Source organism: Hevea brasiliensis, chromosome 17, assembly GCF_030052815.1.
Source record: "Hevea brasiliensis isolate MT/VB/25A 57/8 chromosome 17, ASM3005281v1, whole genome shotgun sequence".
NCBI lineage: Eukaryota > Viridiplantae > Streptophyta > Magnoliopsida > Malpighiales > Euphorbiaceae > Hevea > Hevea brasiliensis.
In genome coordinates this window covers 138,609-165,550 of record NC_079509.1, presented here as the reverse complement: position 1 = coordinate 165,550, position 26,942 = coordinate 138,609, and the positions used below count along the sequence as shown (strand labels likewise).

At 33.2% G+C, this 26,942-nt stretch overlaps 2 protein-coding genes and 1 long non-coding RNA gene across 8 annotated transcripts; 2 read left to right on the top strand and 1 right to left on the bottom strand.

Moving 5' to 3' along the window:
• The first annotated feature begins 10,066 nt into the window (after positions 1 to 10,066).
• LOC110657395 (YTH domain-containing protein ECT4) lies at positions 10,067 to 19,050 on the top strand. 5 transcript variants are annotated; one of them, XM_021814577.2, is made up of 9 exons: positions 10,067 to 10,340; positions 10,681 to 10,768; positions 14,271 to 14,347; positions 14,455 to 14,629; positions 15,147 to 15,223; positions 15,311 to 15,820; positions 16,642 to 17,181; positions 17,756 to 17,968; positions 18,366 to 19,050. In XM_021814577.2, the coding sequence occupies exons 3-9, from the start codon at positions 14,300 to 14,302 to the stop codon at positions 18,726 to 18,728; spliced, it is 1,926 nt and encodes a 641-aa protein (XP_021670269.1). In that variant the 5' UTR covers positions 10,067 to 10,340; positions 10,681 to 10,768; positions 14,271 to 14,299; the 3' UTR covers positions 18,729 to 19,050. The 5 variants fall into 5 exon arrangements, with proteins under 5 accessions (XP_021670269.1, XP_021670270.1, XP_021670267.1 ...); XM_021814578.2 differs by lacking the exon at positions 10,681 to 10,768 and having other exon boundaries at positions 14,310 to 14,347; positions 14,503 to 14,629; XM_021814575.2 differs by lacking the exon at positions 10,681 to 10,768 and having other exon boundaries at positions 14,310 to 14,347.
• Positions 19,051 to 19,471: 421 nt separating this feature from the next.
• Positions 19,472 to 20,310, bottom strand: LOC110657398 (uncharacterized). Its single transcript, XR_002495318.2, has 2 exons — positions 19,910 to 20,310; positions 19,472 to 19,821 (listed from the first exon to the last, which is right to left on the bottom strand). It is a non-coding gene; the product is annotated as an uncharacterized LOC110657398 (long non-coding RNA).
• A 28-nt stretch (positions 20,311 to 20,338) lies between these two features.
• Positions 20,339 to 24,989, top strand: LOC110657397 (uncharacterized). 2 transcript variants are annotated; one of them, XM_021814584.2, is made up of 7 exons: positions 20,339 to 20,708; positions 21,272 to 21,416; positions 22,045 to 22,305; positions 23,624 to 23,705; positions 23,872 to 24,068; positions 24,398 to 24,709; positions 24,826 to 24,989. In XM_021814584.2, exons 1-6 carry the CDS (start codon positions 20,494 to 20,496, stop codon positions 24,671 to 24,673), a joined length of 1,176 nt encoding a protein of 391 aa, XP_021670276.2. In that variant the 5' UTR covers positions 20,339 to 20,493; the 3' UTR covers positions 24,674 to 24,709; positions 24,826 to 24,989. The 2 variants fall into 2 exon arrangements, with proteins under 2 accessions (XP_021670276.2, XP_021670274.2); XM_021814582.2 differs by having other exon boundaries at positions 24,398 to 24,989.
• Positions 24,990 to 26,942: the final 1,953 nt, after the last annotated feature.

Genomic DNA, 26,942 nt, shown 5'->3' with positions numbered 1-26,942 from the left:
AACAAAAATGATAGGCACTTATATATGATAAATAGGTCGAACTAGTGACATTTATGACATGCACATGGAGTTTACTCTTGTCAATGTATTGTCATAAATCATATCAGTGCATATAATCTTTAGACCTAAGATAGCACAGTTATTTTGTATATAGATGGTTTGAGTTTGATACTACTTTCATACTTGTACTGTGTATGGGTATATGAGCATGTGTTGGCTCCTACTAGTTATATATGGAGCTAGGTGTTGATCGAGATGGAATCTGTTACCCTAAGTAAATAGGGATAAAATTCTATGTTCATTTAATTGTTCTTGATGTTTCAAGTTCCTGGCCAGGACAGATAGATTTAATAAGAAAAGAGTTTTTGATGAGAAAATCTTTTAAATCAAGAACTGGAATTAAAAGAGAACATAATATTCATAGCAAATGGGGTTTGACATAAACCATGATTCCAGCTCGAATTGGGATTTTATAACAGAGAGATTCTAGTGCATGGTAACATATGATTATAGGTTCATTTAAGGTAAACCTTATTACTGATTGGGTGGTTATGGCATGCTATGCTAGATGTTAACCATAGTCTATGAGCTGCATAAAATGATTTAGATAAATCATTTATGATAAGAAAGAGTTATGATAATATTAAGAGTTGATATCATGTCTCATTGCCAATTAGTGATGAGCCTAGTAAGTCACACACATACACAAGTAATCACCAAATTAAATATGATTTAATTAATTAATTAAAGAGTTTAATTGATTAATTAAATAGGTTTAGTTTGCAATTAGATTGCAAAGTCCCTAGCATGACTTGAAACCAAATCTAGGTTATTGGATGTATAGTATAAGTTAAATTTATATTTAAAGTGTTTAAATATGAATTCAATTATGAGAAATTAATTAATAGAGATTAATTAATTAATTTATATTTGATATAAATTGATTAGAAGAAGAAAAATAATTATTTTGGGTTGAGAACTCAAAATTAAGACACAGGGGTATTTTGGCCATTACACAGGGTGACATGTGGCACCATGAGATGGTGAGACATGACACTACATATAAATTTGCCATATGTCTTTTAATCATGTAAGATGATCAAAGTCAAGATTAAATACAGGTTTGACACTTGGCACAATGTGATTGGGTCAATTAAACCTAGAACCAATCAGAAGGTGACATGTGACAAGGGTTTTAAGTGGTGACCTAGCTATACAAGGGAAAGGATGAAAAAGAAAAATACAAGCTGCTCATTCTCTCTTTGGTTTGCTGCCTCTTCCTCTCTTCTTCTTCATCTCTCAACAAGTCAAAGAGATTTGCCAACAATCTCTTGAATTAAAAATACTAGAAATCGTTTCTAGTGTCCTGTTTACATCTGTAATCTCTTAAAAGGCAAAACTAGATTTTCTAATTGATTGGAAAAGCTTTAGAAGCTGTTCAAGGGCTGTCATTGGTGATCTTGGTGTGGATAAGCTAGAGGGATAACATCTGGTGTCCTAAGCGCATCCCAAAGGTGCCAAACACACTACAGTGCATCAAAAAGGTTAGTGCACTTATTCTTGATCTAATCTAGGGTTCTAATAAATTAATCTGTTAATTCTAAAATCTGAAATAGCAAATGTAGATCTAAAAACATATTAAAAGAGTTTTAATATGCTGTTTATCATTGAAATCAAATAGATAAAAATGAATCTTGCATGATGCATGTGACCCTAGATGAAAATTTTTTGAATTCAATGATCTAAACTTATGTTTTTCATGCTTCCGCTCCTTCAATTTTGTCTTCTTCGTGAAAGTTGTCCTAAATTGTCTAAGATTTTCATTGATATAAATTTCAGGTCAATTGGACTTTTCTACACTGAGTTATGACACTGTTCATTTGGTCATTTTCCAGGGACAACATATTGGTCACCCGGATTAGGTCAATTTTTAGGGCCACTTAGGTCGTTTTTCTGGGTAGGGTTCCTTCACTAAAGTTGTGCCATTTTGTGTCTAGTTTCATTTTCAATTAGCCTTACACTAATTGGAGCAACATAGCTCAAGTTATAACCCTATGAACACACTGGACTCAAGTCTAGTATTCTGGCACCTTAAGGGGCAGCATACCAATTCACTTCTTAATGCCATAACTCACTCTAATTTAAGTTCAATTCACCATAAATGGTCACTAATTGACCATTAAAACACTAATTCACCTTCAAAGCATAAATCCCCTAATTTAGTTCAAGAACCCTAATTCTCAAATTTCAATTCATGTAAGCTCATAAGATTTCAACTTCAATTCATGTATACCCATCAATTGACATTAAATATACAGGTTTAATTTCAACTAAAACCTCAAAATCCTCACCCTCCCTTGGCTGCCAAAATTTTGTGTGCCTATAACATGCATGTTTTGCTTTCTTTTTCCACAATTCTTAGTTGAATTTGATATCCTAGTATGAAACAAGAAGAGAGAAAGAGAGGTGTGGCACTAACCTTTGTTGGAGAGTTTCTCACACTTGCAAAACCTCTTTGTTTCCTTTCCTTTTTGCTGCCTCAAGTCACTCAAGGTATAAGAATCAAGTTTAGTGAAGAAAGTAGGTGGTTTTGTAGTGTAAAATCAAGGTTTAGTAAGCTTTAAGGGAGGAGCATCAATGGAGAATTCTCTCTTTCTCTCTCTCTCTCTCTCTCTCTCTCTCTCTCTCTCTCTCTCTCTCTCTGTGGTTTGGCCAAGATGGTGAATGGATGGCTGATGGCTCTTGTTTTTTTTTTTCTTTTTTTTAATCCCATTTTAAGTTCATTTTTATCCCTTTTTATTAGTTTGTCAAATGATGATTGGGTGGAGCTTTTTAAATGACATCATAATGATGTCATAATTAATATTATCTTGAAATTTCTTTTGTTTTGTTTTCTTACTTTCATTTATCATTTTTAATAAAATTTTCATCAATATTTGTTCATAATTTATGTCATGTAATTCACTTACTTAAATGGACAAGTTGGTCAAAAATCGTCTCTGAAGGTGAAATGACAAAAATGCTCTCCGTTTAGCTTATTAAGCTACAAATGTCTGTACCGATTGATAAAATTTTTTAAAGCATTTTCGTGGCATTTTAATGCCATCAAAATATCAATGACCCTTCTCTGGAGTCTAAAAATTATTTCACGGAATTTCCCTTGGGTTTAGGGCTACTAGCTGTAAAGATAACAACTTTCCATTAGGTCACCCATCGTTAGGGCACCGGCTCATTTAACATGGTTGTGTTTTATTTCTAAAATTTTTTCTTAATTTTTCTTGACATTATCTGAGTTATTTATGACTTCTCACTTTAGTCTAAATACAATTCTAGACATTCTAGCAGTCCGGACAGACCTTGGTCACTGGAACAGTAGAAGTACAGTCAGGCTAAAGTGAGAGTGTTTGTAACACCCCTATTTGCATAGCTTGGTATATTTCACTATTCCGGTGACTGGTATCGGTCCGGACAATTAAAGGGATTAGAACCACACTTAAAACAACTAGATAAGCCATAAACACAAATAATTAGTAATTGTCAATTAGTTAAGTATAAATAAGAAAAACAGAACATAAGAAGTTAAATGAGCCGAGAGTCACAGCGATGGGTGACCTTCTCGGGAAGGACTGCGAGGTTAATTTAAACTCGAATTTCGAACTGTAAAATGTGACGCCGCGGTCCTTAGGACTATTGTGAACACAATGGAAAAGAGAAAATCACGAAAAAGAATTGTTAAGCAGGCCAAATAATTAGGTCAGAGATCCGGAAGAAATATTGAATTATTTACAAACCGGGTTGAACCGACGAGGGGCAATTTGGTCAATTGACCCCGAGAGCTGACTCCCGACCTAACTGTCAAATAAAATCAGAGAAAAAAAAATTTTGGAATAAAAAATTGAATTAAAGAACTATTGAAAAATTAAAGAAAAAGAAAAAGAATAAAAATGGGACTTATTACATCACCTTTATGACATCATATGATGTCAAAACTAATTTTAATTTTCTTACCTAAATTGACCAAGTCAAAAGCAATTTTAAAAGACATAAAATAACAAAAAATTGAAAGAAATTTCATTTTTTCCCATTCTTCTTCTTCTTGCCGTGAACTCTCTTCTCTCTCATTTTTTTTTCTTTTCCTTCCCTCCATTAAAGCTCACTTTGAGCTTTTGTAACCCTAAATTACCATATAAATCCCTTAGAAAACTTGTAGAAATCCTCAAATTGAGCTTTAAGAAAAAGATTTGAAAGAGAAAATTTGAAGAAAATTGAAGAATTAAGAAGATTGGAAAGCCCAAGTGAGGTAAGAATTTAAATTAAAATTTTTAGTTTAAAATATATGTTTTGAGTTAATTTAACTTAGATTTTAACTTAAATTCAAAAGAAAATTATTATGGGGGACCAAATAGAAATCTCAGCCATCTAGAATTAGGTTTTGGCACTTAGGGTTTAGAAGACAAATATATGAGAATGTGTTAAATGGTGTGTTGGACTTGGTTTGATGTGAGAAATGGTCATTTGTGACCAATTGGAGTATGTCAGAAGTATTGGAATCAAATGCAAATTCGGATTGCGTAGGGTTATGCTGCAAACAACAAGACCAAGGTCCCTTTGAGGGACCAAAACTGAAAATTTACAAGTCCAATTGGTGTGAGGCCAATTGGTAATGAAAATAGATACAAAATGACACAATTTTCATTTAGGAATCATGCCCAAAAAGTGATCAAAACCTAGTGAACAAATTGACCAAATCCATATTTATGCAGTTTGACCTGTACAAAAATGACCAAATAAACAGTATTTGTTCATTTGGCCATAACTTAGGCTAGGTAGGTCTAAATGACCTGACATTTTACCAATGGATAGCTAAGATATAGACCTAAAACTTTCATGAAGAACACAAATCCAAATTATGCCCTTAACCAAGTCATTTGGCCACCCAAATTTGGTGACCTAAAACTGCCAGAACCAGTTTGGTGCCCAGAAATCTGGGTCCGGCAGCCATGATTCAAATGGCTATAACTTGAGCTACAAAACGCCAAATGGAGTGATTCAAAAATGAGAATAAATTTAAGACAATAGGGAATATTTTCTATGAAGAAAGTTTTACCAAATTCTAACAGTAAAATGACCAATAGAACAGTGCAACATAAAACACCCAAAACTAAAAATTTGCAAATTTGCCTAAAAGACTTAGAATTTGAGAAAACAACCAAAACCAACAAAATTGGTGACCAAAATGTGGTATGTGAGGATAGTTGGAATTCCCATATCTATTAAGCATTAGAAAGTCAACAAATTGACTTGAATAGTATCATGAATAGTAACTCCGAAATACAAATTTTAAAGTATATCAAGTTTAGCATATTAAAGCTAGGTATAAATAAATTTGATTTTATTTTTGGACTTATGATAAGTTGTGATACTGAAACACTGTGAAACTGTGTGTTTCAGCTAAAAAGAACACCGGGAAAGAACCCGAGGAATCAAGTCAAGGCTAAGAGGCGACTCGTATAAGGTTTGTGCACAACTAACTATTTTGTTACTTTTCACTTCTAAATTGATTTGAACAAGTTTACTTTATGATTTATAATTTTGTTGTGTTGAGGATTTTAATTTGTTAAATGAAATTGTATAAATTAAATGTAAATTTTCTTATGCATTTAAGGATTTATTGCATGGTTTTGAGGATTGTAAATTTTAAGTTTGATGTGTTGCCAACCTTGAGTATGAATTTATGATGATTAAATATGTTGATGATTTGTAAACACTTTGTAAATAGAAATTGTTTTGAATATGATTTGAAACCACAGTTAACATGACAAAATATGTTGTGAATTCTCATTAGCTTGTCTAGTGAGATATCTCCTCCACTAGATGGGACGAGTTCTTTCCTCTCTGGCTTGCCAGTTGGGGAAGAGTTTGAATGAGTACTCATATATACTAGCTAGTCTTTATTCCTCCCTTTTAGCCTCGGTTATTGGGAGAGTGTGAAATGTCGTGGTGTACAACACGACATTTATTTGAATTTTGGGTCATGAGTTCAACTGTGTGAATTGTTGGCAACGCCCTTTAAATTATGCATAGTTTGATAAATTATGGTTGAAATAAATAAATTGTCAGTGATTCAAAATATTTTTGTATTGTTTCGAGATTTAAAAGAAATGTAGATAAATAGTTACTATTTGATCAAAATGTTATTCAAATGAATAATTTGCATGAATGAAAATATTAATTTTTGAATGTTATGAATTTTGAAGAATTTAGAAATTTTAAATTTTTATTTGTTATGAATTGTCAAGCATAACTTGTATTAAGTTTTAAATTATTAGTTTATGCACCACTGAGTTCACCACTCAGCGATAGCTTTGTATGCTGTCGCAGGTGAAAGAAAATATAAAGCAGCAGAGCAAGATTACTGAAAGGCATAGTGAGACTATCTTCGGGTATATCATAGGTATAACCTTGTACTTTAGATTTTGATGTAATTCTGTAATTATATGTATGAAATTTACTTTGAGCAGTTGTACCAACTCTTTTATAATATATTTTTGGATTGTAATTAAATACAAATTATTATAAGGTTATCTTGAGATTTTATGTATTTATAAAGTTTTGCACTACTAAATTTTTAATACTTCCATGAATGTAAATATTCATTTTGTTATCTTAATGAGATATTTCAATGTTTGATTTAATTTAAACAGCGTATTGAGTTGCTTGTGTTGAATTGTGAAATAAGATTGAATAATGGAGTTGTGATTGAGAAAAATATTGGGAGTGTCTTTATTTTCAGGTTTTGAAGAACTGTTTTCTTAAAATACAGATGGCACTCTGCCGAAATTTTTGTAAAAATTACTGAGATTTTAAATATCTAAAAATTTAATTTATGTTTGGACTTTAAATAAAGGTTTTTAATATCTGAAAAAAAAAAATTTACCCACCAATTTAAAAATGAACGAAAATTGCCATAAAATTCCTTGTAGTACATTTAATGGGTTAGCGGTAGGCAAAGTACGGTAATTCATTAGGTGTACTATGGGAGCATGTTACATCTTACGAGGAGTAGGGTGTGACAGTGTTATAGAGCTTGCCAGCTGATTAAAGCTTTTAACTGATCCCACCAGGAGTCATTGATACCACTTTTGAGCAAGCCCTATTAGTGTGGTAAAAAAAACCCTGCACAAAATGTAACTATTAATATTTTGTAGTAACATAGTGGTATGAAAATTAGCAATATGATTTCTAGGGTTAGTGGTGCCATCGTATTTATCTAAAATAGGAAATTTAATTTTTGGTGGAAAAATTATAGCTAGTATCAACTCACAAAGAGGAGATCCATCAACCATGTTGAAATCATCATCATTGGGATGCTTTGGGTACTTTTTGATTGCCTGGGAAATCTTTTGACTCAACACAGTATCCTCACTATTAGATTCCCCTTCCTTAGAGTATTCCCATTTTGATTGGCCTTTATTGCCTCCAGATCTATCTTCTTAAGGATGTTCCCCAAAAAGCATTATTGGTAGAGGTGGAGGAGGAAGTGGTGGTGTTGGAGTTGTTGGTGCACTTCTTTTATTAGATTTTTCATATTCTTTTCTTAGGAGTGCCAACATTGCCTCCATTTCTTTAATTTTCAAGAACGTGGGGTCCTGAAAGGAGTCTGTATTTCCTCTTGCTAGAATTTCCTAATTGTGGACCACTAATGGAGCTTTTCCTCCCCTAGTCCAAGTCCCCATGTTGTCAACTATGGCCTCTGAGCCTGCTCTTCTAAAATGCATGTCTGTCTCAGCCATTAAAGATTAATAAAACTAGTTAACAAAAAGGATAAAACCCAAGAAAAACTAGCAACAAAAACAAAAATGATAAAAAATGACAATTTAGCAAAAAATGGCGTTGATGTTGCCTGCAACTTAAGAGAAAAGATGAGGTCGGTGGCCTGAGCTAAGCCACTCTGATGCTTAAGTAAGTAATTACTGAGAGAGCAAATATCAATCAGAAAAAAGTCAAAGAATTGCGTACCTTCAATATTATCGTGACCCTTATTTATAGAGTAGAGAATAGTGCCTTTCCTGGATTAATCAGGATTTTATGCTAACTGATTCCACTTTTTACGGAGGTGCCAACTAATATACGCTATATTCCCTACTTCATCATGGGGCATGCTTTTATCCTACGAATCTCTCTTATTCGATCACTTCCTTCCTCATCCGATCATTTATTTATTCTGACCACCTTAGATATCTTGCCTTATTTGAACACTTCATTATTTCCTCGAACAACTAGTGTCTTAATTGAACACATCTTGACCTGCTCGAACACCCGGTGTCTAATATTGGTTCTGTTTTGAAACCTGAACCTTATTCAATTCAGATCGGATTTTTACCCGTATTATATCACTTGTATAAGTAGTCATTTTACTCGTGTGTTGCACGGATTATTCATTATTTTATTTCAATAATATAATTTTATATGTATTTTTATATTTTATATTATCATAATTATATTATAAAATTTTATTAATGATAACATTTTTAATTAATTATAATTTTATTTTAAATATGGATAAATAAATAAGTTGATTAACATATTATTTTTAAATTATAAACAGAAGCTAACTATAATCTTTATACTTGACATTAAATTATTTCAAACTCTAAAACTTTTATAGGAACATCTATTTTTGAGCACTATATATACTTATGCACACAAATAGATGAGATTTGACAAATAATTTATCAAATATAAACAACAAGATTTAAAAAAAAATTAAAAATATAATTATATAAACAACAATTAAATTACCAAAAGTGGAAAAGAGGGAGATTTTAATATGCACTATATTCAATATCCAAGAGAGTATTAATAAATTTTATTAAATTATAAAATTTGAAATTTAATAAATAATAGATTATTTGAATTTTTTTTAATTATTTCATATATACATATTATTAGATAAAAAGCAGAACCAATATTCAATATTCTTCTTTAATATGAATTTTAAAAATTAAAAGGATAAACTAACAGAATCAATATTCAATATTCTTCTTTAATATAAATTTTAAAAATTAAAAGAATAAACTAACTCAAGTAAGTTTTAAATGATCATTATGTCTACATCCTTATTTATATATTAATTAATCAATATCTTTTATCAAATAAAATTCTTTGTCAATTGACTTATACAACAGAATGTAATGATAATTGGTTGAGAAATGATATATTTTTAAATTAATTACTTAAATAGGTAACATTTATTTGTGAACTTATTTATACACTTCAGTTTTAATATATAAATTAAGTAGAAATTAAGTATAAATAGAATTAAAATTTTTAAATTTAAGTAAAAGCTAAAACTAATTTAAATAACAAAAAAGAAAATAATTATAAATAATATATATAATTAACGGAATTTCAGACAATGCTAATGTCTTTTATCCCCTTTACATATTTATATATATTATTTATTTTTATATATGCACATCGGATAATATTTCATGGGGTTGACGAGGTGGGTTCAAGAAACAGATGTATTATTTACTCCCCTACGGCCCTACCCAAACAACAACTGGACAAAGGTACAAAACCTCCCGCCTTCCAAGCCCAAGGACAATTTTGGTTTCTCCGTGTCCGTGACATCTGGGCATTCATTGTCTCTGTTTATACTTCATCGTTAACGCTACATCTAACTGCAGTACTTACAGAAATTCACCACATTTGATTTACCTTTAGTAACAATTTTTAAAAAAAATATTTTCTATTTTGTTTTAACCGTATATTATTAAATTAAAATAAAATTTTAACAAGAAACTTCTTTTTGTTCACTCTTTGGCAAGATAATTACACACTGACCATCTGTATATCTTCGTTTAAATACTATGTTTCGCTACATAATGATAATGGGAGGAAGGAAAATGATTTTTTTTTATAAATAAAAATAAAAATAATTTATTTTTTTAAAAGAAAAGAAAATAAAAAATATATATATTTTAAAAATTATCAATGTACCCTAAAATTTTAAATTTACATTTTAGTATATAACTATAAATACATATCATCAAAAACAGTTATCCTTCCTCTCTCTCTCTCTCTCTATTTTCCCTTGGCTTCTCAAAACCCAAAAAAAGTCACAATTTCACTTTTATTTTACACAGCTTATTTTCTTTCTCTCGCTTTTCCAGATTTCCAAACGGTGTAAATATATACACAGATATACTATCAGATCTATGTATTTACATAGATACTGTTGTGTGACTCTAGCTTAGATTCTGGTGGCAGTTTTGAAGAGATCCTCCTGTGATTCATGGCGGCAACCCAATCACAAAATCCAGATCGTACCACTGGTACCTCCACTGTCCCACCTACCCATAACACATATTTACATACTACTTGAAATCTTGATCTTTGATCTAATTCTAGCTTTCTCTATGTCCCCTCGTCCCTCTCGTTTTGATTTGATGCGTCCAAATTATTTCTCCATCTTTCTTATGGAAAGTCAATTAGTTGGAAGATATCTTCCTTCAATTCTTGTTCATTTGATGGGTTCTTTTGGAATAGATATCAATCTTCTTTTTCATTTCGGACTTTGAATGTATGTCTACTTTCTATGACGTGATTGTATTTTGGGGTTCCTTGGTTTTCATGGCCTAGAGGCTGCTAACTAGTTATCTTGTGACTTGATAGAATTTAGATGTGGCAGCAGACTTTGATCTGTGCTTCAGGGAGATAGATGGGTGTTTTGTGCTGAGATCTGATATGTGGATATTGTGAGGTGACCAGAATTACCGTAAATTCTAGGTTTTCTTTTATCATACACTTGTATATTTTGTGTCAAATGGATATGGATTGAAGTCAAATTTAGTTATTGAATCCATATATTTGTGTAATCGAAGTATCTTGCAGGAGATGGATGGATGGATGGATGTGCCTGATCAGATCACTTTATCCATTGTTTTTAGTAGCCTTAAATAGATATATATTGGATGTCAATTTTGTGGATTCAGAATTAGGGCAATTGTGGAGCAACAGCCTGCTGAACATCTTAGCGCAGTCTCCTTTTCCTATATGTTTTGCAGATTTGATACGATTATGTACTGATCTTACCATTGAGAGGGAATAGAAGAGAATATTGAATGAATCCATAGGATAGGTGAATTGCTGCGATCTGGTCAAACATTAAAAGGCAATAAGAATTGCATTAGATGATTCAAGACCATCAGTGTTATGTGATAACTGATAATAATGTTATTCAATTAGAAAGTAAATCACTATGAAGCAAGCATATCTAAATGAGGGGTTGATATTGTGCCATGAAAGGTTTACTTGATGAGGTATTAAGTTGATTATGTTGTCAGGGCAAGTTATGTTTGTGGCAATTATAGATGGGGTGAATATGTGATGTAGAACAAAGGGAAAAAAAATCAAGAAGAAGAGAAATCAAGGACCAATCCTTAAAAAAGAGAGAACTAATTCTTAATAATTTTATTTAATCTCAATAATAATCATAATCCAAAACTACTCAATAATAGAAAATTAGCTCTATTTATAGAGCTTACAACCCTAGTCAAATTAGGAATAGAAATACTAATTCAACTCTAATTAGGAATACTAAATAAGATAAATTAGGAAATAATAGACCTAATAATAATAAAATTTTTAAACAATAAAAACTCTTTAAATTTTATAATTCTATAATAATTAAAATTCCTAAATAAAATTCTAAGCTTCCTATTCTGCATTATTTTCCCTTGGTTGGAAAAAACTCGACCTCGAGTCTTGAAGTGCGAGAGAATCAGAATTTGCATTAGGAGAACAATCAACTCTTCATTCTTGTATGGTAGCAACAAGCTTGAAATCAAGTACTTCGTGCTTTTCTTTGCATCTCTAAAAGGATCTGGACAAATAAAATCAAGCTTATTAACATTTGAAAGGCTTTTCAGATCATTAGGAATAACTTGATTTTCTTCAATCTCTATTAAAGTTTCCATGACTTGAATAGTCTCATCAGTTTCTTGCTCTAGAATAGGCCCTTCAACAGGTGTATGTTTAGTTCTCAAATCTTCAGATTCTTCAATTTCTTCTTCAACCTCAAGTTGTTTTTCAAATTCAAGCTTCTCTTCTTATTGCCTTACTTTTTCAAAACTTTTTGCCTTTATATTTGCAATACTTTTTATTGTATCCAACTGTTCTCTCAATTGAATCAATTGTGCTTCTTTCCATGCTTCAAAACATTCAAGTTCTTTATCCTTAACTTGTTGATGAGCCTGTTAACCATGATACTCATTCTTACATTCTTCAAGTGCTCTCTCCCTATATTGTAATATTATTCGTATATCTTGATACTCATCAAATAAATTGTAAGGAGCATAATTAGGACTGCCATGTAATCTATCAAATAAGATATTTTGTTAAGTTGCTCATAATAGTTATCGATTTCAGCTTGTATTCTTTGAATTGTATTTCATAATTCATTTGATTGTACCTTAAAATTAGTAATTTCATTATGTAGTCTTTCATTATCGGTCCACCACATGGTATTCAAATTAAAGAAGCATACCTCATCCAAGAAAACTCCAACTTCTCCTTTTAGTTGTGGCACAATCTGCTGGTGGAGAGTGATGTGAGAGGCAAAGGAGAGCAACAGAGAATGGAATCCAGTGCAACACAACTTAGAGTAAGCTACGTGAGATTTACTTCAAGCTGTGGCGGGTTCAAGAGTTGGATCTGACCCAACCTGAAAGGAATTGGTGTCAGGGGCAGCAGACAGTACTTCCGACAATTGGATGGATAGATCGGCGGTCAAAGAAGGGCATGGGAGTCAGATGATCGGAAAATTTATTTCTGGCTTTTGGATTTTTTTTTTTTTATAATAAATAGTAAACTAGACAGTATATATTTTAAAGGCAGAATGAAAATTTTGACTGGGAAAACGAAAGAAATTTTGAAAGAGGTTAGAACACAAGTTGAAAAGTTTTTGAAAGTTTGTGGAAGCTATGGAAATTTGGATTGAATTTAGGCTCTGATGCCAAAATTGATGTAAAACAAAGGGAAAAAAAATCAAGAAGAAGAGAAATCAAGGACCAATCCTTAAAAAAGAGAGAACTAATTCTCAATAATTTTATTTAATCTCAATAATAATCATAATCCAAAGCTACTCAATAATAGAAAATTAGCTCTATTTATAGAGCTTACAATCCTAATCAAATTAGGAATAGAAATCCTAATTCAACTCTAATTAGGAATACTAAATAAGATAAATTAGGAAATAATAGACCTAATAATAATAAAATTCATAAACAATAAAAACTCTTTGAATTTCCTAATTCTATAATAATTAAAATTCCTAAATAAAATTCTAAGCTTCCTATTCTGTTTTAATATGTTTGTGGCAATTATAGATGGGGTGAACTTATTTAAGAGAAGAAAAACATTTGTATTGTCTGGAGTTTTTGTTCAATTGAAGTTGGAGGCGCTATGACAACTAAATGGTGAAAAGAATTTGGCAATAGAATTGGAGCAGCCTCTCGATACAGCATTAATCAGATATCCTTCGAGATATATATGTCTTTAGTGAGGATTTAATTGATTTTCTATTCAAATGTTCACTCAGTTCATGTCACATATGTTGTTTACTCATACCCAAAGTAGGACGGGCAATGGGACACAACAATGAAAAACTCTTTGCTGATGAATCAAAACAAATTCATGTGAACATTAAATTTGACTCATTATTTTCTCTTGGAAGAATCATAGACTGTGGACAGAAGAAACAAGGTTACTTGTTTTGGTGAAGTGCAAACACGTATATTAGGCCCTATTATGTGCTGTTAACAATGCCTAATTGATATATGAATTTATGGTTTCTTGGTGGAGTAATGAGTAAAACATATTTTATGTGCTTGAGATTTCAGCATGATACCTTGTGAGATAGATTTCAAGTTGGGATCTTTAATCGATCAAAGCATGTTTCATCTATAGATTTTGGTTGTTAATGATGGCCTTCCGTTTTTCTTCATAACGAGAATTGTTTGTTCTCATTCTATTATTATTATTATTATTATTATTATTATTATTATTATTATTATTATTATTATTATTATTATTTTACATAGTGCTAAGAGTATTTGGTATACATGATTGCTTTTCACTTTGAAATATTCTTGTTCTTCTATTTATCAAGTGTGCATGGGTGTGCACATATGGATATGTCATGTTTTGCCATCCATTCTTTTAGCTTTGGTTGGTCAATAATTTGTACTGCTTGTGTTTCTAAGACTCTACTAAGTCTCTGAGCATACTGATCATGGATGCAGAAGAGAAACCTGTTGAACCAGATAACATGAAGGAGCGGGTAGTTATATATACTTTTAATCTCAATTGATTTATTGTTTGCTTCTATGTGGATCAGTTTAAAGAAAATATTTTTAGTGACAACTCTTATTTGTTAACTCTTATCAGCCTCTTTCTGCAAAAAATGAGACATCAGTTTCTCCCAATTCCTCTCAGGATACTGCCATTATAGGTCACCGGAGGGACATCACTGGTCACTTGGGGCCTTTTGGTTCACCTGGAGATCGTACCATCTATCCTTCTAATGTTTATGCCCCTCAGGCACAAGCATTCTACTATAGAGGTTAGTTTTACATTTGTCTAGTCCAATTCAGATCCCTTGAACTTAGGAAGCTATTCATCTCTGCATAATTCCCACTCCATTTAATACCTACACTGTTGTTAGATGGTGGAGGAAATAATGGGGGAAGTTGACCTGGATCTGACATGTTTATATATAACATTTTTTTGTAGATATCTTAATTAATTTATATTTTATGAATTTTTAACCATAGATAAAAGGTGAAAAAAGTATGGACATACATGTAGAGGTGGAAATGAAAAAAAAAAATCTTATGTATTTGGAAAAAATAATGAATGAAAAGGAAAAATAGAGACAACTGATACATGCCTTACCCTGAACCTGAGGTGGATCATGGATGAGTAATGATATTATATAGTGGGTTGGGTATGAGTTTGGCAAAACTGGCCCCATATCTGACCAGCAACCCTTCCAAATTGAGCTCAGTGATTCTTGTACTTGTGTTAATGTCTTATATAAATTAATCAATGAGCTATTTCTTATTTATGGTATCAACCAGGTTATGATAATGCCATTGGTGAATGGGATGAATATCCTCCATATGTCAATACTGAAGGGTTAGAAATTGGATCATCTGTGAGTGCTTTTCTACCCTGCATCTTTTTACACGTTCTTGCATAGATTACACTTGCTATATTCTTCACTAACTTTGATCTTAATTAGGGCGTCTACAATGACAATGGTTCCATTTTATTCCATGCTGGATTTGGCTATGGTCCGCAAATGCCATATGGACCATATTCTCCAGTCACAACACCTTTGCCTTCTGTAGGTGGTGATGCTCAGTTATACTCCCCCCAGCAATTTCCATTTTCTGGCCCTTATTACCAGCAATTAGGTCCTCCTAGTACGCCATATATTACTTCACCAACACCAGTTTCACAACCAGACACCTTAGCAAGTGTTGACCAACAAGGTGATAACATGCTTTTTGGACCAAGGCCTAGTTATCCTCCTCTTCTAGGATCCTTTGGTGGAGGCAATTTTCCTGGGAATCTTGGTACCCTTGGTTTTCATGATTTGCAACAGGGGTTTGATGGACTGAGGTCTGGAGGACTTTGGTCAGATTGGTCCAAGCCCTCTGATAGACATAGGCCCTTGACTCCCTTATCACCTGCAGTTTCTCCACAGCCAATTGGCACTTTTGGGTCATATGGGCATAATGTTGGAATGGTTTGTTCTCTTGCCACTTTATTTTTATTGTTGCATGTTCTCTGGGGATCTCATGCTTGCCCCTTTATTTTCCTGACGAAGTATAATGTGCATCCTTTTCTTCTATTTGTATTGAATATGTATAAATTGGCAAGCTGTATAAGCAAGCATGTGTTATTTTAATGGATTGAATTTGTGCCAAAAAGTTATAATGATTTATTTATATACTATCTGAATTAGTATTACAAGTATGCAGTGCATGACGGCATGTAGACAATTTAGCGGTCCTAGGGTGCCGTGATTCTGATTCTTAGCTTTATTTTTCAAAAGGGCCATTGTTTTCCCATTTGTTATCAATAACTATGTCAAGCCATAATGGCTTTTTGGGGGCAAAAATTTCCATTGTGTCATCTCACGGTCATGGGGTTGGTTATCTTGATTCTTTGGAATTCAAATATAGCAACATATTATTCTGTGCTGTTGTGATAAAGGTTGTGTGCATATGATAATAGAGTATCCTTAACAATGTGTCTAAGCCTTTTTATGATTTAACCAGATTTGAATGATGAAATTCAATGTTTATATTGTATTTTGTACTTTAATCTGTAGGATGATTGGTCTTGATCAATATGATGATCTCCCCAACAGACTTGGCTTGCTTTTTCATACATTTGTTGCCATGATAGCAACTTTGGCTTATATTTCGTGTTCGCGTGACTTTGGCATTATTATTGTTGATAGTGGGAAGTGGTGAACACTAGCATCATCCTCTGGAGCATAGTCTAATGAGGTAGGCTTGTGGTTTTAGAATGGATGCTGACAAATTGTTTTTGTTTTTGTAGGCATCTCAACAACAAAGATCATTTTATGGCATTGGATCTGGTTCAAACTCCTACACTAGAGGCTACATGCACAGTGGTTTAAATCAGGGATCTGGATTTGGGAGTGCTTCCATTTCTAGTTTAGGGACGAACAGCAGGGGCTGGCTTTCCCATGAAAACAGCAGGCGGCTGGGGAGGGCCAGTACTTCTCTATGCGGCTGTAATGGTAGTCTTGATATCCTTAGTGAGCAAAACCGAGGACCAAGGGCCTCAAAGCCTAAGAGTCAAAATACAGCTGAACACACTTCTTCTGTTGATAATAACAAATATAGCAAATCCACTGCGAAGATTCATGTTGAGCTGTATAACCGACCAGATTTTGTCACTGAATACAAGGACGCTAAATTCTTTATCATCAAATCATACAGTGAAGATAATGTCCACAAGAGCATCAAATATGGTGTCTGGGCCAGCACACCAAATGGGAACAGAAAATTGGATGCTGCTTATCGTGAATGTAAGGAAAAGCAAGACCCTTGCCCAGTTTTCCTCTTCTTTTCGGTAAATATCTGACTCTCAATGCTCATAGAATAGCAGGTTAAGTTGAAGATGAATTGAGTTGCAACACTTGAAATGATGATGATGATTAGGTGATTCCTGATGAATGAAGCCACTCAAATAAACTGTTCCTTGGGCTCCATTTATTTCAGTGCAGTTCTAGAGTCTAGGAAAAGGAAAAATGATGAACCCCTTTTTGGTTTGGAACTCCTTAAATATGTCAATTTCAGTTACTCAGACTGATGTCAGTTTATTTTTTCAGTTGCATTTTCATAGACATCTTTTTGTCAGTCCTGAAGAATACTTTTCTAAGAAAAAAGTGGTGGTTTTGGCTCCATTATTTACATCTATTTTGACAAAATGTGTGCAGTCTATTTGCTTCTTTTTGTGTAGGCATCTTTTGTAATGCGTTTAGATTTCTAGTTATCAGAAGTTTGGAATTGAGCCCTCTCAAAGTCTGAGGGAAACTTTAGTTTCTTCTTTATCTTTGTTCTGTACTTCTGTACTTCTAATCTTGTTGCTTGCTTTTGATATTTTATAATCTTCTTGCAAATCTAGTCATTATTCTTTTATGCAGGTGAATGCTAGTGCTCAGTTCTGTGGGGTGGCTGAAATGGTTGGGCCCGTTGATTTTGACAAGAGTGTGGATTACTGGCAGCAAGATAAGTGGAGTGGGCAGTTCCCTGTGAAGTGGCATATTATTAAAGATGTCCCAAACAGTCAGTTCCGTCACATTGTGTTGGAAAATAATGACAACAAACCTGTCACTAACAGTCGAGACACGCAGGAGGTAGGAATTCCTTTCTGAGTATAAGTGATGGCAATTACTTATATTTTTGTTGATTTAGGGATGACCTGGTATTAAATTGGCACACATTTTTCGTATCTTTACAGCAATCCACCTAAAAATATAGCCCATACTCCCCTTCAGGTTTCTTAAGCTTATTGAATACTCTCTCTACTTCTCTGAAAAATCTCCTAATCCAAAAGTTTTTCTCACTTTTTGTTTTTCACATGTAATCATACTGTGTTTTTTACCAATTTATGCTAGATATTTAGATTTTGTTTTTGCACAGATAGATAATGTGCTTTTTGGCTGGATGAACTTGCTTCATGTAATAGTTCTCAATAAGAATTTTCTTTCTTCTGCTTGTTTACGCCAAAATATCAAATATACAATGTTGCAGGTGAAATTGGAGCAGGGTGTTGAGATGTTGAACATTTTCAAGAACTATGAAGCTGACATGTCGATCCTGGATGATTTTGACTTTTATGAAGACAGACAGAAGGCTATGCAAGAACGAAAGGCTAGACAGCAAGTGAGTCCAATGGCTGCTGGTGTAGTTGGAGCAAATGAGCACAGAAATGCCATTGCATTATCCAGTGATTTAATCAAGCAGATGTCCAAGAGTTTTGCTCAAGTTGTCTGCTTGGAAGGGTCTAGCAAAGAAGGCCCTGTTACTGATAAAGCCAGCTGTGTCTCAGATAGCTCCAACAGAGTTAAGGCAGAAGATGCAATACCAGGCGTTTCTTCTACCAAGACAGGTTAGGAAGACATCAATAGGGTGAGATTTGAGGGGGGCCCTGTTCTGACGGATTGCGTTGGTGTATCTGTACATGAATGAAAGGTGTTATGAGTTGTATGGGGCCGGTGTGGGGCCGATGTGCTTCATGTATGATATGTGGGTTGAGAGTGTTGCATTTTACCTGTAGTAATGAGTTTTCTTGTTTGTTTCATTGTCATTGTCTTTGGTTTTTGGGGGAGAGTAGCGATGGTAATATACTGGCTGAGATCTTGCGTTTGTAAAACTAGCTCAACTTTTTAGCTTCAGGCAGTTGAATGAAAGAATACAACCAACAAAAGATGTTGAAGCACCGTTGTATTTGCGTGTGCTGCATTTGAATTATTGCTAGTACAGTATGATAACCAGGGTCTAAGTAATCAGTCATCTCAGGCGCAGTCAACTGGAGAGAGAGAGAGAGAGAGAGAGACCATCCGCCTATCCATTATCAAATTTATCAACAACTCTTATCCATCCATGACAATGACAGGCAAAAAATAGTTTTCCAAGGATTTGATCAAACGCAATTTTTCTTTTTTTTTTTTTGGGTCAGTGGATAATGATCAAATCCAAAATCATCCGGTCCAAATTAAAAACTTACAACAAGCAAGCAAGTATATTAGAAATAGGAACAAAGCTCCAATCGCCCCTATATTATTGTCCAATGTCGGGGGATCGGAAAAGTAGAAATTAAACTTGACTTTATTAAATGTCTTTAATATTTAATTAAATTAAGCCAAATAATTTTTTTTTATTTAAGTCTATTTACATCCTTTTTGCTGGCCTTCTCTTCTAAATCTTCCTTCAACTGTAACTGATGTCAATTTCTCCCAACCAAATTAAACCCTAGGCTTACCTCAATTTTCAAGATATCAACAACTTAAAACACCACTATTTTACCAAAGCACAATAATCAGTTTACTTATCTCATCTCCATCATCATTCTCTTATCCGTCTCCTTCCCATTCTCTTGTCCATTACCACTGAGGAAATTTCTTCAGTTGGAAGTCACAAGAAGGATGCCTGCTATAGTGGCGCGATGAGGAGATGGTAGAGACCCAAATCAAACCATTTTGACAATCTGAAGGGAATTAAAAGAAAGGGAGAAAGATTCATCTGTGACCCATATATAAAAAGCCAAAAAAGAAAAAAAAATCTTGAGTCATAACCTGGTAAATAATGTGGATTCAAAGCAAAGGAGAAAACTTCGCTATTGTTGTTGTTAGTGTTGCTTGTGCTGGTGCTAGTGCTAATTTTTTTTTTTCTTTTTCAAAGGTGCTAGGGCAAATTGGGAGGAGCAAAAGTTGGGTTGAACACTGATGGGAGGAGTGATAATTAGGCTGAGAGGCTTAATCTTAAATTAAAAGGGTGTGAATTAATTAGATTAAAATTAAAAAGAAAAAAAAACTAATTTTAGACTAAATTGAATATCAGATAAAAGTATAGGGAGTGATTTGAACTTTCCTCCTTTTTAAATTTTTTTTTGAAGTATTTTTTACTACTCCTTGAGGTAATACTTTTTTTTTTATTTTCTTAAAAAAATAATTTTTGTGTAAATAACCTAAGTAAAATGAAAGACCATATTACCCCTGAGGTGTGCGGACCTCTGAAATTCGATCCGCAGATAGTCGAGGGGTGAGAAAGCCGTAAGATGTTGGCGGAAAACTCCTCCTGCAAGCAAAATGCAAATCCCTACCCTTTATCCGACTCTCAAAACTAAAACACCAGAGAGGGATTAGCGAATACATGCAAGATGGCTAATTTCGATGAAGTATCTTCAACGCATTTTTGGGGATATGGATGGGCCACTCTCATTGCTCTCCTTGTTATCCTCTTCTTCCACTCTGCTAAGACCTTCTTCCTCTACGTCCTATCTCCCTCATCCTCTAAACGCCATCCCCTTTCTGTTCCTTCTGTTGCCTCTGCCTCCTGTGCTTCCGTTTCTCCCTCTGGGAACCTCCAATTCCGGTACTCTACTCCCTTTATCTTCATATTTTTAATAAAAAAAAACCCAATTTCGTATCTTTGATGCCTGAATTAGGTTTTGAAGAAATTTTCTACCTACTGAATACTGATAGATTTTTTTTTATCATAATTTCTTTCAATTGTTGATTAATCTTAGTCGGAATTTATTATGTTGCTGTTGTCGAGTTGGAGTATTTAGAAATTTTTCTACAATCTTCAGTACCAAGTCTTCGATGTCTCTTTTTAATTTGCTTGTAAATATATGCGTTTTTCATCTGTTTTTAGTTTTCTAACAATATATTCTGCTGCATGGAATTCACAATTTCACATTTTCTTTCTTTCTTTCTTTCTTTCATTCTTTCCTTTTCAATTAATTAATTAATTAATTTTAAAATTTATCTTTGGGCTTATCTCAATTATCTTACGTTTACTTCTTTTTTTTCGACCTTGGTGCGTATATTCATCGCACTGAGAAAAATTTCTTTCTACTGTGGCATGGTGCATAAGTGTGATGCTTTTCAATAACTCAATTGTTCTGTTGACGTGCAATTTCTATACTTCTGCAGAATCTCAGAGGTTGTATCAGAAGCAGATTTAAAGATTTTAATAGATAATTTGGATGAGAGGCTCCCAGAGAATGAGAAATGGGAAAATGTCATCGATAAGAGAAAGAATCTTCTATCCTACAGTGCAAAATGCTGCAAACCTAAGGTTATGCTTCTTGTACTCTATGTATCTGGATTACAGTAACTGATCATGAATTACTCTCTCTCTCTCTCTCTCTCTCTCTCTCTCTCTGAATGTTATGAACTACTGTTCTCAGTCTTTAGATTACAAGACATTCTGATTCTTGCTGTGTTGTTGCCATATTGATTTAAATATCTCTACTCTTTTTTTTTTTAATTTTAATTTATTTTATTTTTATCATCAGAACTTGAGATTTTTCTGAAGCCGTCATTATATATTGGGTCTTTTAGTGTAACATTTTTCTATAATTTAGCATCAACTCATTGAGTAATGCATCTATCTCTCTTGCAAACACCGGCATTCTTGTGATATGTTATTGCTACTTGTCTATATCTGTTCATTACATTCTTGAAGAAAAACAATGTTCCATGTATGTTTTGCTTGCAGCTTTCTCCTTTGCTTTGGGACATAGGAGTAGGATGCACTTTGTTGCATATTTTAGCCTCTGTCTTGATTCTTGTACTTTTTATCAGTTCATTTCTTTGAGTGGGATGACAAATGATTACAATCTCCATTCAAATTCGTTTTTCTTTTATTGGTTAAGAAATCTAAAAATGTTTAAGATATAGGTGCTTTCGCATGTTGCTTGCAGGATGCTCCCCTTAAATACTTGAGTGTGACAGTATTTGAAAATTGCTCCCCAGAGATTCTTAAGGACTTTTACATGGATAATGACTACAGAAAGCAGTGGGACAATACCTTGGTTGAACATAAGCAGCTGGAGGTGGATAAAACCAATGGCACTGAAGTTGGTTGCACTATAAAAAAATTTCCACTCTTGACACCCAGGGAATACATATTGGCCTGGAGATTATGGGAAGGAAAAGATAAAACATTCTACTGCTTTATTAAGGTAGTCATTTGCTGCATTCAGTTTGGAAATGTAATTTATTGTCTTTGGTTATCAATCTGTATTTGGTATTGTTATAGATATTCTTCACTAAAAATCTAAAATAGCTTGCACATCTCTGATATCACTCATCATTATGACCCTTATCTAGCCCATTCTATTTCAGTATTTTTATGGTCAAACAATGAACAAACATTGGACAAGTTATTGGTCAAGAGCGTTGACACATAATAACATCTAAAGATACTTTTGTTTGCTTGTATTATGCTGGAATATGCTTAAGTTACTTGTTCTTTTAGATGTTTGTTTTGATAATGCACGGGACTAAAAAATTCATCATCTTTTTTAACTTTAACATGCATGTGCAATGCACAAATCGTTAATCTGGGATAGGACATTTAACTTTGAAACAGAAATTTTCCATGTTTTAGGGGAAAAGATTAAGCTTTAATTATTCTGCAATAGAGGTGATAAAAAATGGGGGATGACTGGAAAACCAAATTGGAACTGCAGAACTGCAGCAAAAAAAAAAAAAAAAAAAAAAATAATAAAGTTAACTGAGCCGATCACTTCAGTTTTAGTTCAATAATTTCTATATTTTAGATTTTAGCGTTTGAAATTTTACTGGTTGGCTTTTGAATCTTGCCTCAAATCCTGATGTTAGCAGCTTTTATCCAGTTCATTTCAAATCAGTCCACTTAGCCTTTTCTCTTATTTTGAACTTTCTAAACTACTATCCTTATCTCCTTGCATGGCTAACTTAAAGCTCTTTCTTATTCCTCACTTTCCTTGTACATGTTCCAGAGACTTGTTATCTCCTTTGGTTGCTTATGTTTCGCATAATTTTGAGTCAATGAAGAATGAAAAAAAAGGGGCTTTTTCAATCCATAATTTGGTCTGTACTGTGGCTGTGGATTTGCAAGTGTGCATACTTCCACTTCCGTTTGGTCGTGGTCTAGACTTTCTTTTCCTCTTCAATCTTTGGAACCTAAAATGTTGAATGTACTGAACCAGCTTAGGACTTTCAACAGACATTCATGGATATGCCATGTGATAATGATGATTATATGTTTTGCTTTCGAGTATTAATATGTTTTGTGGTGGTGGAAAGAAAACAAGTTGCAATAATGGTTTTCTAAAAGAAGAAATTGATTGTTAGTGGAATTGTGGCTTGGAAACAAAAAAAAAAAAAATTTGGTTTGGTTGTATTCAGCTTGTTCTTCCACTGTGTTTGAGGAATTTCTGACACTTTTGATCTATTGAATCTTTTGTAAGCTTAATAACATTTAAAAAAAAAAATAATTTTTATGACCTTGATTAGGAATGTGAGCATCCATTAGTACCTCGGCAGAGAAAGTATGTACGGGTGCGTTTCTTTAGATCTGGTTGGAGAATTAGGAAAGGCAAGTACATTTCTTGTTGGAGTTTGGTTTTCTCAAAATCTGGATTTGTCTATACTGGGGAAGCTTGACTTATGCAAAATATTAATCTTTCTTTCATCCTTCAAATCACCAAGTGCAAGATTTACATCTACTACTTTTTTTTCCTTGATACATTTATATCATTCAGTACCTGGTAGAAATGCCTGTGAGATCAAAATGTGTCATCAAGAAGATGCTGGTTTAAATGTGGAGATGGCGAAGTTGGCTTTCTCTAGGGGCATATGGAGTTATGTCTGTAAGATGGATAATGCACTGCACAAGTACGATGCAATCAGTCATCTTCGGATGGTTCCTGCTGTTACTGCAGTGTCTCTGATCCAGAAGGTGAGACTAGCAATGTTTTCTGATATTGAAACATCATAAAGAATTTATCTGTGATGTAGCGGCAGCATTCTGCCATCTGAACAGTTTGTAATCTTAGGATTTTTACCAACACGTTTCTGTGTGTTTCAAAATTTAATTGTCATCAAATGTATTATAGCTTAATGGTTTTTCAAAAACATTGATTGAATCAAGGCACAGTCCTATTACTGCCTGTTCAAGGTACAATAAAGAATCAATGATTTTTCCATGTTCTGGAGATAGTCAATGTATTTTGTTTTACATCCTCCTTGTCTTTGGTGTTAATGGCCAATATTTTCATATATACATAGGTTCCACAAGGATTAGAACAAATGAACATTGTTGTGGATACTCCAGCAACTCCTGCAGTGACTGCCATGGATGGATTGGTTATTGACGGAACCAAAGAGAGGACATTCCTTAGAAGGCCATCAAGGAAAGTTTTGGCAAATGGTTTGCTTCTTCTTGGTGGTGTTGTCTGCTTGACCCATGGACACTCTAGCCTGGGTGCTAAAGTTGCCATGGCTTACATCTTGACAAAGCTGAGAAAACGAGATGCTTCTCCAGGTGGAAGCAAGGAAAGGTGACATACAGGACCTAACCACAATGCACTACCAAGAGTGGTACTGGTTAACCTAATAACAATTGCTGCGTACATTTATTAATTTTGGCATGGAATCTGACTGGTTTACCCATTTCTGACTGGTTAGCCTAAAGTTGCATGCATTTTGTGTTGTAGGTGTACAGATGACAGTAGGGACTTGTAACTTAAATCATTTGTTTCCCATCTACTTGAACTATAATCTATGAATGAAAAGCCATCTAAAGGAAGCAATACTCTCTTGTTGATTATTCAAAACTTATTTTTGCATAAGTGAGAATGGATCAGACTTGGTGCTTCTTAATACGGCATTGAAAGAATACTAGATTCAGAGATCGCATGAAGCGCAGGGTCGAATTTGCTTACCCTCAATAAAGTGGATATATGCTATTAAACCATGACTTATCAGTTCAATTTATGATATAAACTTTGTTATCTGTGATTAATTTTAGGCTTCATTTGTGTATATGGAAAACGTTTTTTTATGAAAAATGTTTTTTGAAAAAATATTTTTTGTTATTTAGTTGTAATATTAAATTAATGGTATATATTTATATTATGTATGTATAAATATTTTTATATTTTAATAAGATTAATAAATTTTAAAAAATGAAAAATTATATTTTTAAGAGATATTTTAAAAAATAATAATTTAATTTTTTGTTTAATTAAAAAAATATTTTCAATTAGTCATTTTACTGTGTGCTTAAAGGTTAGAAAATATGATTAATATTTTTCAAAAAAATATTTTCAATAAAATAAATAAAGCTTGGGAGTATAAATTTATAATTAATTTTCTAATTATAAATGAATCTAATATGTTATAAGATGCTGTACTATATTATATTATATCCAATTTAAAAATTATTGAACATACTTATGATTATTAGTCACGTTTGCACTTAAATCTTGGGGAGAAAAAAAGAGCGTAGGCATTAATTTTTTGCGGATTAATCACTTTTTAATATCAAAATAAAATATTTCGCAATAATAATATGAGAGTGATCTTGCTTGTTAATGGGATAATTGCATAATCTAATAATATATTAGGTGTGTTTGGAAATTCTAAAAATAAAAATAAACAAGTGTATTATAAAATTAAAATTTATAAACATTTTGATATATTAATAATATATATTTATAAAATTATAATTATTAAATAATTATAATAATTTATGTTTCCATATGTTTATTGAAATAAAAGAAAAAGGCGCGAATGTTCAGGAGAAATGAGAGTTTGTCAATGATTTCCGGACCTATCCAATTGAACATCGGGTTCAGCTGTTACGAGTCCGTTTACCCGTCTTAAGGCTTCTCTACTAACGGTCTTTATCAAGATGAGCCATCTGCTTAGCTGTGAAATTTCATCAAAACTATCATACAAATCAGCGATATTTTTTTTAAGTTTCTTCTTTAAGCGAGTCCCTTCTCTCATCTCCTTCTTATACTTAAACTCAACGGCCAGTAATCGCTTCTCCACCAAGAATGAGAAGGAAATGAGAGAAAAGACTCGCATAAAGAAGAAACTTAAAAAAGAAGTCGCTGATTTATATGATAGTTTTGATGAAATTTCACAGCTAAGTGGACAGCTCATCTTGACAAAGACCGCTAATAGAGAAGTCTTAAAGCGGGTAAACGGACTCGTAACAGCAGAACCCGATATTCAATTGGATAAGTCCGAAAATCATTGACAGACTCTCGTTTCTCCTGACCATTCGCGCCTTTTTCTGTTCTTTTATTTTTTTTCCTCTTTTCTTCCTCTCTCTCTTTCTCTCACTGTATGTCTGCGCCTCTGCAAATGGGACTCTCACTTTCTCTCTATTTTTAGTTGTCCTCTCCTCTCCAATTATAGTCACCTTTCCCCTGAAAACATCAATCCAAAAATGGAAAAAATTTTTAAAACGAAAGAAATATTCAATTCCTTCTTCCATCTGGGAGGGGCTGTTTTGTCCATGCCTCATCTCTGAAGCATCTTCTTCATATACTACCCCCTCCTCTGATTTTCTGCTACTGCTGCTAATGCTGCATTTTCTTGTCTTTACAAAACTAACCCACACATCACCTTTCTTTCTTTCTTTGTTCTTTTTTTTTTCCCCTCAATTTCTTCTTCCTTTTTTGTTTTGTTTTGCTATCGGAAAATGCAACAGAGTCTTGTAGGGTTCTTGATTGTCTCCCTTGGTATCCTGGCCACTTTCGTCCATGCCAAGACTAATTCCCAGGATGGTACATGCACTCATTTTCCTATTTCTACATCT

Excerpts from the sequence above, each read along its gene's own strand:
- LOC110657397 (XM_021814584.2), top strand. The coding sequence starts at position 20,494 with ATGGCTAATTTCGATGAAGTATCTTCAACGCATTTTTGGGGATATGGA. Across the intron at positions 21,417-22,044 it reads CAAAATGCTGCAAACCTAAG|GATGCTCCCCTTAAATACTT; the intron begins GTTATGCTTCTT and ends TGTTGCTTGCAG. Across the intron at positions 24,069-24,397 it reads CAGTGTCTCTGATCCAGAAG|GTTCCACAAGGATTAGAACA; the intron begins GTGAGACTAGCA and ends ATATATACATAG.
- LOC110657395 (XM_021814574.2), top strand. The coding sequence starts at position 10,301 with ATGGCGGCAACCCAATCACAAAATCCAGATCGTACCACTG. Across the intron at positions 15,224-15,310 it reads GGTTAGAAATTGGATCATCT|GGCGTCTACAATGACAATGG; the intron begins GTGAGTGCTTTT and ends GATCTTAATTAG. Across the intron at positions 17,182-17,755 it reads CAGTTTTCCTCTTCTTTTCG|GTGAATGCTAGTGCTCAGTT; the intron begins GTAAATATCTGA and ends TCTTTTATGCAG.